Here is an 11,765-nt window from a genome sequence, read left to right as displayed (position 1 = left end):
TTTTCCAAAAAAATCATCCTTTGAATCGGAACTCCTTTAAAAATCGCCGGAACAGCCGAAAACCGGCGTGTTAAAACGGTTTTCCTTCACTTTTTTTCAACTTATACTCGACAGATTTTTCATGATTTTTTGCACAATGATGTAAAATGGCAACGCCCAAAATGTGACAGAGCCCAATTTTCGAAAAAGAAATTTTTCCGGCCGCTAGAACCGGAAATGTCCCGAAAAAAGCGGTTTTTTGAGATTTTCTCAGTTTTAATTTTCTCTGAATGATTGATTTAAGTGTCGATATTATTTTTCTTTCACCGTTAAACATCGATGCGTTTCTTAATTGCTTTCTCCGTTCCAATAGATATATAAATCGAAATTTAAAATTATATATTACTTCCATTAAATTCTAATTATTCGTTTTATAAATAGGTAGGTCCATTAAAGTATTACTTGTTTGAGCTGTACTTTATATTTTTCATGAAATTTTGCACACTGATGCAAAATGTCAATATCTAAATTGTGGCGGAGCCCGATTTTCGAAAAAATTCAATTCCAGCCGAAAATGCCGGAAATATACCGGAAAAACTGGTTTTTTGGCATTTTCTCGAGATTTTATCATAAGTTTTTTCTGATTTTTTGCTTAAAGATGCGTATTAACAATGCCCAAAATATGGCTGAGTCCGATTTTTGAGGAAAAAATTTTTCCGGCGGAAAATGCCTTTAATATGCCGGAAATCGCTGTTTTTCTAGATTTTCATTGGGCTTTTTCCTTATAATTGGTTGTTTTTTCATTCAAAAACATTGTTAATAGCAATGCCCACCATCAAACATGTTTCAATTTTCAATAAGATTGATTTTTGAAGCCGGAACTATTTTAAAAGTCGCCGGAACAACCTATTTTCGACGGAAAGACAGTATTTCTTGAATTTCTCGAGCTGTACTTTATATTTTTTTATGAAATTTTGCACACTGATGCAATATGACAATACCTAAAATGTAACGGAGCCCGATTTTCGAAAAATATTTTTTCCGGCCGAAAATGCCGGAAATATGTCGGAAAAATCAGTTTTTTGACATTTTCTCGAATTTACATTTTTAGTTTTTTCTGATTTTTTGCAGAAAGATGCGTATTCGCAATGCTCAAAATATGGCAGAGTTCGATTTTTGAGAACAAATTTTTCCGGTTGAAAATGCCGGAAATCGCCGTGTTTGCAGATTTTCATTGGATTTTTTCCTTATATTTCTATGTTTTTCACACAAAAACATTATTGATAACAATGCTCACCATCAAGCATGATTCAATTGTCAATAAAACTGATTTTTGCAACCAGAACTTCCTATTTATTTTTTCCCTACAACCCTTCCCTCTCCCCCCATCAACAACCAATGATGAATTTATTGCGTTGTGTATTTTCGCTAAACGCTATATTTTCTGACTGTTTTTTTTTTTCATTTTTCTTTTTGCATTGCTATTTAACTTTCATCATCAGGTAGGTCAATTCAGCATGTTGCTTGTTTTTCATATTGCAATGACTTTTTAAGCTGCTACAGCTACACGTAATTTCCTAGCAATTTGGGACAAAAAGGATCAAGAAACAAACCAACAGAAATTTAGCAAAATGTGACGAACGACCAAACCCCCTTTTTGGGCTTAGTAAACCCTTAAAATAAGCACCAAACCGGTCCCTTTATCTGTATTTTGTCAATTTTAATTTGTATTCTGAACAGTTCTTCTTTACAACCCTTGAATGCATGAGTACAAAATCTAACAGTAGATCGTTCCATTAGCTTGTCCTGATAAAACCTATCTGCATGCGTGTATTGTATATAGTTCATGTGGCTTCCTGGTAAAACCTACACGTTTTTATTATAAAAACATTCAAAAATATGTTGAAGCCTTCAGATGTTCTTAATTTGTTCTTTTAACATTTTGGCTATCGAAGCCTTATGCTCTTATATAGTTTGTTCTTATAAAAAAATGTGTATTTAATATACGTGTCTTGTACTTCATGTGGCTTCCTTCCTTCCGAAAATTTAAAAAACAGCATGCTTTGACGACAACGCCCCATCTGTAATCTTACCAATACCATATCACCAATGCTGCAAAATTCTTTTTCGTCCACGAATCTACACTACATTAGACGATGCTGTGTAGTTTAAGACAAAGAAATAAGCCCAAAGCCGAAGGAAACTCGCAAACGAGAGTAGAGTAAAAATATCCCTGTGAAAAAAATATCTAAAATATAGACGATCTTAAAGTTAAATCGTTATGGCAAATGAAACCAAAGTCCTTCAAAACCGTACCCCACGCTTTTTTGCTTTTTGCTGGAAAACAATAGACCACATCGGAACTTGCGTACGGAAAGCTACATTCCACCATGGATGATTATACCTTTTAATAAATTACGTCAAGAACAACACTTACCTTGTTTTCAAACTATTGCTATGGTAATTGATTCCCAGATCAGATTCTGGAGAAGTTTACACTTTAAAAAAAGTAACACTTGAAGACTCGAGGGATTTAATCACCTTGTAATGGTTTCAAAATGAGCAACCACTGCACTTAATCCATAATAGCCCATATGAAATACTATCCCAAGGGATGATTCTTTGTGTTATGTAATTTGTTGTAATAAAAGTATTCCCAGGGGATATTTTATTCGCTATAAGTTTTGAGGTCAACGTCATTGCAAATTCACAACTCAGAAATTGAAGGAACAGTTTAGATTGCAGTCATTAAAAGTAAGTGCTTCTCGCAAGCTTTCTATTTTCCTCACTATGATTTCTGATTTGGCGAAAACTTTGTGCTACAGTACTTATATACACTTATCTCCATCCTGTTTATTCATTGATCAGAAAAAATTATTTCTAGAACATTCATATTTCAAACCAAAATGCTCCCACTGCTATCTCTAAATTACTTTTCCCCTTGAGCTTTTTTAGTTGTTTTTTTTGTTTTGTTCTATATGAAGTATTTAATTATTGTTGTAATCATATGTTCGTGCTGTGATTTATCATAAATTTGTGCTATAGTTTCAACTTTGTGGAAAATTTTTTCATAAAGTATTGTTATCATGATGAAAAGAAGTCATCGAAACGTCAAAAAATGCAAAAAAATTATATTTTTCGTCTTCACTTTTTTATTTAAAGTTTTTTGGCCCTTTAGGAGATTTTTTCAAAATTACTTTTGTTGAAAAATAAGATAAAAAATTTTAAGAGTGTCAAATGTATTGAAATTTCAGGACTCGAAGATGGGGACAAAGATGTTTTTGTCCATATTGATTATTTTGACGTTGCTACCGTTGAAAAGTCACGAGGTCGATGTTGAGCTCATTGAAAACACTCTCACCAACACTCAAGCCATTGTTGACATAATCGAGGAAAGGAACACTGCTTTACAAAATGCTGGAAAGGCTGTTGGCCCTCTTGTGTCGAAGATCGGAGCTCTTGCGCCGTTTCTTGGAGCCGCTGGAGCGTTCATTTCAATCCTTCTTGCTTTTTTACCACAAGATTCTGCCGAAATACAACTGATGAAGACTGAATTTGCAGAGGTCAATAAAAAATTAGACATCATAACACACAAGTTGGATAATATTGAACGGTTGATCAAAATTGAAACTCAAAAGGCTGCTTATATTGACTCGGAGAGTAAAATCAATTTTGGGTTCACTCAATTAGCAAAATTTTATGATGAGCTGATGGGCGTGGACTGCACAGAAGAGAGTAAGTGCTTGAAAGAAAGAACGAAAATTGCTGAAAGGTATGCAACAGAATTTTTTCATTAATTTACTTGAGTGACTCGACTCTAATATATCCCTGAAAAATGCCCCTGGAATGTGTTTTAAGCAGTTTCTTGCTGATCTCAACTTAATTTTGATATTTGAATAATATTGTTCCTTATGAACGAACAAAGTAGAGCATCGCAAAACCACGGTATTTTCGATCTCGCTGCTTGATTTGTTTGCATGTTTCTAGGAAATTACTCTAGAATTCAGGTTCTATTATAACCTTGATTAGCTTTTCTTCGTCTCATTTTTCTGAAAATTTTTGTCATTTTTCTCTTTGCTCGTTTAGATACAACAAAGACTTCAAAGCAGTAGTGCAACCCTTATTTCAAATCCTCCAAAACTCGTATGATCAAAATCAATTTGCGCAGCCGATTCTCGAGTTGGTCAAAGAAGAGTTTCAATGTGATGTTGGCGAATTGAATTCGTTTGTGGAAACAATATATCTCTTTGCAAGACAAGGTCAACAGGTTGTCGTAACACACCACAAACTTAGCGGCTCAAATACAAGCGTTGTGACGTCAGTACAACAATGGATCAACATGGTTTACGCCTTAAGAAACAAACTTTACGTAGAGAAAAAACATTGTTACGACTTTATTGAAACCTATATGGCTAATGATATTAATGATTTGCAATACCAAGATGGAACAAATGCATTTACTTTCAGGAAATTGGACCGACTGATTCGCTCAAAATACGCTTGGTTGGGATGGGTAAGAATTTTGATTTTTACAATTTTTCAAATTCCCTGTCTCGAGGATTGAGGTTAGAGGTGTTCATTTAGTTACATGAAGCTTTTGTTGTCACGACCAGAATCAATTAAATCTCCATATTTTTCAGACTCAATAGGCTACTTTAGTACTGGAGATGAATATTTCTATAGATATTAAGAAATCAGAGGCTTGTAGATTTCTCATAGGTCACCTCACATATGAAGAATAAACATACGATAGCAGTTCGAAGCTATTGAATAAGAAATTTAAAACTTCTATCCCAGCTTTCATTTAACTTCTACTAGAGATTGTCCAAATTTTTATGTGTCTTCACATGAAAATTTTCAAACTCTTTGATTCGTATCATTCTTAATATTTCGATTTTTGCCTCCCTCCCTCGAACTGAAATATTTTTTCTTTTAAAACTGTTTTTAGAATTTCCAAATTTACAACGGCTTCAGCAACAAAGAAGAAGCCTTCAAAGTCATCCAAGGTTTTTCAAACGCTCCATCAACTAAAGAGAAACGAAAGCGTGCCATTATTGCAACTCCTATAGATCCTCTGGCTACATATTCTAAAGAACGAATCAATCTAGTTCGCAATGCTATTAAGAAAATTGACTACTATGACATCAAAAACAATGATAAAAGTCATTTCGTTAAGTTGGTAAGAACTTTTCGAAGATATTCTTTTTGTCATGTAATATAAGAACACAGAGCTGGTCTCGCCGATGAAAAGAATGGTATACTCTTGACCCCTTTTCTCACAGACCCAGTAGGATGTTTTTATCCAGTGGGGATAAAATAGTGGCGGGGATTTGACTTCAAAAAATTCAGTGGGAATGGAAAAATAGCACAATATTTTGCAGTAAGGGTTTTTATTTTATTATTTTCAGCGGGCAAAAATTATAATATAATTTTCCACCGGGGACAATATTTTGTCCAGTTTTTTTTTGGTGGAAGGAGGTTCTATACCGGATTCGTGGGAATGGGTGTACTTTTGAGAATGAAATCTGAGACACCCCTGTCTCAGTGTGCCGCTGAAACTTTTTGGCACAGCTAGACAATGATGTTAACTTTTAGCTTAGTATAGATATAAACGTGAAGTATTTCCATGTAAAGAAGAGTCTATTGATGATGACAAAAAATGCAGTATTGCTTTTTTAGCTTTGTAACCTCAGGATTTATATTTTCTTTCTTTGCTACATAGGTGGAAGAAATACTCAAGAAAGCTGGAATCTACAAACACGTTCAATCAATCGTCGCATTGAAGACCAATCTCAAAATTGAAATCGAAGAAGATCGTTTCGATTCTTACCTCAACGAAGAATTCACCTTCGATGCACCCAAACAACCATCCAATCCTAACAATCAGCCACCGCCACCACCAAAGAAAGTACGCGTCGTTGTTATGGTCAAACCAGTGGAAGCTGACACTTCATTTTGCGACGAAGATACTTGCCATGGATCAAGCAAGTGTGTACAGCTACCGTTTACCAAGTTAACCGAATGCCAATGCGAAATCCACTTCGACGGAGAACGCTGTGAAACTTACTCTGAAAACTCACTATCATCAACCTTGGATCTCTTGGTCACAACCTCTCTAACAATCCCATCTCTTACTGATGTTTATTTCGATATCCAAGACTTGAAAGAGTCTTTTAGTGACGGAATTGAGAATGTCAATAATGCATTGATAGAGCTAGGTAGCGTTTTAGAACAATCATTCATTGATCTATCTTTGATGCTTGGCAATGAATTCAAATGGACAAACCTGAAAGTGACATACTCGGAAACGTTATCTGATGTCGAATTCTTTATCAGAGAGTTTGCAACAAGATCCAAAGCTAATGGTGACAAACGTGGTAAAGAGCTTGCTGAACACATCCTACAACCTGGGCATATCAAAAAATGGTTGAGTGATTTGAATCTACTCTTTATGGGTAATGATAATCTCATCCAGGACCATGAACCTTTGCTTGTTGTTTTCATGAGTCGTTACTCAAAAGATGCTTGTACAGCTCCTTACAAAGAACGTGTCGACCATGCTTATGCACAGTTCTCTATTCTCCAGTATCAAGCATTTATGATGTGGGCAGAAGCTTTGTACATCGAGGAACGTGATACGTCGGAAGTTCAAGCATTGTATGATAAAAATGTACAGGAACAGGTAAAAGAGCAGTTTTATGATCTACTTTAGTTTCTTAAAGATGATAGTTTTCATTCTTTATTCAATAAGCTACGAAAGGTTCTTACTGGCCTCACCAGGCTCAAAAAATGGCTTTAGTCGTGGTTTTGATATCAAATTTCAATCTTCCTGATAGAATTGTGAAAACTTTTTTGGTTCTCGATCTTAAGAGCATGTGGCTGTCTGATGCAAATTAATTCCATGGTTTAAGATTCTTAATTAACTTTAATTTTTACTAAAATGCTGAAAACCTTTTCCTTTCCCTTTTTTTAGACCAAAAGACTACTTGAAGTGACTTGTAGTTATGTGATCCAAAACTCGACTAACGTTCAATGCACCGGTGGACATTACACCCATCCAGAGCTGCAAATAACGAACCAATGTGTTGAAAATTACTACGTCAAAGGAACTCCAAAATCAACATGCAACAGTACAGATCAGTCACGTTGTCTACCGTGCCACTGTGATGCTGAGGGAAGTGTGAACCACGAATGCACGGACAAAGCAGGTGTCTGTTCATGTAAAACTATCAATGTGAATGGCCAAATGAAATCATATTATGGAAGTAAATGTCAAAATTTTGATTGTGTATGGGGTGATTGGAGCTCGTGGGGAAGGTAAATTTTACCTTACAAAACACTTTCAGTACTGCCCACTTAATTCCTGTTAATTTATGAACAATACAATTGGCTGCTGGTCATTTTGATTGAAGACCATTACTCATTAAAATGGCCCGATGAAGAAAGCTTTCCAATAGGTCTAACCCATTCAATGATTCTAATTTCTGTTTTTTCTGGGGAGGTCGATGCTGTTAACTTTATCTAGGAAATCAGACTTTGTGATAATGTTCAACTAGAGTTTCCTCTTAAAATTATTATGGTTTCTCTTATACATGATAAAACTTCTTTTTTTAAATAGTTGCTCTAAATGTGGATACGGTGGTAGTCGATCTCGAAGCCGTGGTTACGCTAAAAGTAAAGTCGTTCAAGGCAAAGAATGTCCAGGAAGCTCTACATCCTCCGAATCATGTTTTGCCAAATGTTGTGGATCTAATTTCAACTGTCAAAATACTGGTAAATGCATCTCATCAAGCTCCAAATGCAATTACCGTAAAGATTGTAGTCAAGGTGAAGATGAGGCAGATAATACATGTAAAGAGTATTGCTACCGACATAGTACCTATTGGCATTCGAGAGGTGATGGATCAGTCATTTACTTAGATCGACAAAGAGGTTCTTGCAGCAGCTCTGGCTACATAATCAAATCTTTCTACCTTGAAAGATCAGGTGACAAACAACGTCATGTTTTTAGATGCTGTCGATTTAACAATCTCGCTAAAGTTCCTTCTCGGAAGAGTTATTTTACAGGTGAGCACAAGATGGGAAATGTCCACGACTTACGACATTTGCATGTCAAATGTAAAGAAAACGGCGAGTTCCTGACTGGATTCAAGAATCACCACCAATGGAAGCAAGCTAAATGGACTGATTTCACAAAATCTCATTTCATGAAAACTGAATTTTATTGTCGCAAATTTGATTACAAAGTTTCTTGCAAGTATGGAAACTCCAAAAGCGTTTCTGCTGGTTCACAAACACAGTATTTATACCCGCTTCGTGCTGATTGCTCCAAGATTAACGGCGATCGCTCGTTCATGACCGAATATCAATTGAAATCGGAAAGCAACCGATTCCATTATCGTATGAAATGTTGTAAAGTGATTGCTCAGTAGACTATTTATTTTGAGAAAAAATTTGTGATTTCCAATTGTCAATATCAAGTTTTTCTTTTCAGTTAATATGTTATGTTATTTTTAAGTCTTTGTAATTTTAATTCAATAACAATTAAACATTCAAATTTAATGTACAAATACTTAGTGAGCTAATTTTCTTACTTAAATCTTCTCAAACTCAATCTTTGGAACAAGCTGGAGTTTTTACAAGCTCTTATGTGTTTTAGTTGGTCAAAACAATTTTATTACTTTTTCTAAAGTACGCGGCATCTATTACTTCAAATGACCAAATTAGTGAAGTATCTTATAAAAACTCCAGCTGATGTTACTATATTTTGCGATCATGAGGTTAATGAAGTTAAAGGTTTTGTTTTTACATAAATGTTCCCGTTTCATATCAGACACATATTTCATATTAGGACAGTGTCTCCCTATTGTTATATTATGCTGATATAAGCAAGAAAATTTTTATTTTTTCCTGTTGCTGACCAATCTTGTTCCACATCCTTGTCAATGCAATGTGAAAAGGCTTGTGAATTAAGATTGATGAGTAAGCAAACTATATCACTGTTATTTAAAAACAAAACCTTTAACACTTGAATCAATGGAGAGTTACAATCAGTCACAAAATACTTGGCACAAAAGGGAAATTCACCGGGGTGTTTTGAAACCACAATCGATTTGTAAGTGCTCTAAAGTAGGTTCGAAGGGTAGAATTTAAATCTGAATTTTAACGCTAGACTTAAGACTTACGACCTTAGGATCTGAGGATCCAAAAGTTCAAAAATGTTCTAATAGGGCTTGAAATATAGCCTAGAAACCAATAAATCCCTCCCAGATCGAAATAATCGATGACATCAAGTTGAAGGCCTAAAAATTAACATTCTCGCTCGAACTTCAATTTTCGAAAAATGGTAAATTAGCCAAAAGTGCCAATATATGATTGTAGGTATTGTTTTATTATTGTTTGGGAAAACAATTGACAATTCAGTCAATATTCAAGCTCCAAGAAATCCCCAAATTTATTGAGTTTTGAAAATTTTCAGCTGTCAAATAAAAAGTCCTGTATTCAACTCTAGATTTGCAATATTCTATTTTAAAATTTGAGTACTTCTACTTTTCTATCCCGAAAGTTCTTATTTTTAAATTATATGGTCCTCAATATTAAACACTTTGCCAGTATGTAGGTTGAAAACTATGGCATTTTCTCAATCTATGTGGGATAAAGATGTAAAATGTAAACATATTCCGAGAAATTACAACTTGAAAGATAACTCCATGAATTTGTCTACCTTAAAGCAAATTGTTTAAGTGATGTTAGAGCGTGTGTGAAAGTACATTAGTTATTATTCTCAGAAAATGACCTAACAATGCCAAATGTAAAATTCGTTAATATTGATATGAAAGCAGCCCCAGATATAAAATAAAGCGAGAGTCTAACCGGAAATTTTGAACTATTAAAAATGATAGTTTGGATGAAATAACGTCTTGATTGAATTTTTGAAAACTATTTTGGGTATCGATTACATTGTGTAATATTCAGAATTAAAACACTTGTCTTGATCAAAAGTTGTGGAAATTAAAAATTTTTCCTCTTGTTTTCTGACTATTTTTGCCATTACTTGCAAATTCAGATAATAGCATAATACTATTATAAATTAAAGTTGATTTCCTGCTGCCAACTTTAATCAATTTTGTAGGAAAGAAATTCTGCAGCTTACCCATGTTTAGAATTTCCAGTTTTATCAATTAATGCTATTTCAAGGGCCTCTAAAATGTTGGTACACTTTAGGACACTATATTTTTCATTCTCAAAATATAACAAGCAACATGCTGAATGGACCTACCTGATGATGAAACTTAGATAGCAATAAGGAGAAAAACAATCATTAAGAAAATATAGCGCTTAGCGAAAATGCATTAAATTTCAGCATTGATTGTTGATGGGGGGGGGAGGGGCCTAGGGAAAAAAGAAATAAAAAGTTCCGGTTGCAAAATTGCAAAAGTTTCATTGACAATTGAATCATGCTTGATTGTGGCATTGTTATCAATAATTTTTTTAAGTGAAAAACAAAGAAATATATGGAAAAAGCCCAGTTCAAATCTGCAAAAACGGCGATTTCCGGCATACTTCCGGCATTTTCGGCCGGAAAAACATGATTCTCAAAAATCCGAATCGGCCACACTTAGGGCATTGCTGAAACACATCTTTGTGCAAAAATCGAGAAAAACAATTAATGAAATCTCGACAAAATGGCAACAAACCGGTTTTGACGGCATATTATCGGCATTTTTGGCCGAAATTTTTTATCTTCAAAAATCAGGCTCCGTCACATTTTAAGTAGTGCTATTTTACTTCAGTGTGCAAAATTTCATGAAAAAATATAAAGTACAGCTCGAGAAATTCAAGAAAAACCGTTTTTCCGGCGATATTCGGCTGTTCCGGAGATTTTTAGAAAGTCCCGGCATCAAAAATCAGTTTTATTGACAATTGAACCATACTTGATGGTTGGCATTGATGTCAATAATGATTTTGCGTGAAATAACAAAGAAATATCAGGAAAAAGTCCAATGAAAATCTGCAAAAACGGCGATTTCCGGCATATTTCCGGCATTTTCGGAAAAAATTCTCAAAAATCGAAGTCGGCCATGTTTTGGGCATTGTTATTAGGCATCGTTGAGCAAAAAATCTGAAAAGACTAATGATAAAATCTCAAGAAAATGCCAAATAAACAGTCTTTCCGGCATATTTCCGGCATTTTCGGCCGGAAAAAATTTTTTCTCAAAAATCGGACTCGGCCATGTTTTGGGCATTGTTAATACGCATTTTTGAGCAAAAAATCAGAAAAAACTAATGATAAAATCTCGAGAATATGCAAAAAAAAAAAGTTTTTCCGGCATATTTCCGGCATTTTCGGATTTTTCCAAAATCGGGCTCCGTCACATTTTGGGCATTGCCATTTTGCATCATTGTGCCAAAAATCAGAAAAAACTAATGAGCCAATCCTGATAAAAGCTGGTCACAGACGGACGGACGAACGAACAGACGAACGGACATCGGTTAATTTATAGCACCTCTACCCCCACCGGGGTAGGTCCAAAAACACCTGGATTTGCGGATAAAGAAAAATTCATACAATTCATCTTCATAACTTAATTTATGTCCAAGGAGTCACAATTTCTGGAAGGTCGTTTTGATGCAACCTTTTCATTTAGATAAAATCGGTTACTGTGACGATCAGGTTTTGCTTAAAAGATAATACAAGCCTACCAAAATAATTCCTACTATTTTACAGGTCAGAATTCTTATTTAGAAATTAGGAGCCATTTCATTTTAGGGGCAATATTACTTCA

At 34.7% G+C, this 11,765-nt stretch overlaps 1 protein-coding gene across 1 annotated transcript; it reads left to right on the top strand.

The window, feature by feature from the left end:
- The first annotated feature begins 2,667 nt into the window (after window positions 1-2,667).
- Window positions 2,668-8,549, top strand: LOC136817518 (SE-cephalotoxin-like). The gene is made up of 7 exons (XM_067073845.1): window positions 2,668-2,733; window positions 3,234-3,751; window positions 4,066-4,492; window positions 4,928-5,158; window positions 5,702-6,661; window positions 6,953-7,296; window positions 7,598-8,549. The coding sequence occupies exons 2-7, from the start codon at window positions 3,243-3,245 to the stop codon at window positions 8,409-8,411; spliced, it is 3,285 nt and encodes a 1,094-aa protein (XP_066929946.1). The 5' UTR covers window positions 2,668-2,733; window positions 3,234-3,242; the 3' UTR covers window positions 8,412-8,549.
- The last annotated feature ends 3,216 nt before the right edge of the window (window positions 8,550-11,765 follow it).

This window comes from Clytia hemisphaerica, unplaced genomic scaffold (genome assembly GCF_902728285.1).
Source record: "Clytia hemisphaerica strain Z4C2 unplaced genomic scaffold, Clytia hemisphaerica genome assembly, whole genome shotgun sequence".
NCBI classification, from domain to species: Eukaryota; Metazoa; Cnidaria; class Hydrozoa; order Leptothecata; family Clytiidae; genus Clytia; species Clytia hemisphaerica.
Note: the sequence above shows the minus strand (reverse complement) of the source record. Positions and strands in the feature narration are given on the sequence as shown.

Excerpts from the sequence above, each read along its gene's own strand:
- LOC136817518 (XM_067073845.1), top strand. The coding sequence starts at position 3,243 with ATGGGGACAAAGATGTTTTTGTCCATATTGATTATTTTGACGTTGCTA. Across the intron at positions 4,493-4,927 it reads AATACGCTTGGTTGGGATGG|AATTTCCAAATTTACAACGG; the intron begins GTAAGAATTTTG and ends AACTGTTTTTAG. Across the intron at positions 7,297-7,597 it reads GATTGGAGCTCGTGGGGAAG|TTGCTCTAAATGTGGATACG; the intron begins GTAAATTTTACC and ends TTTTTTAAATAG.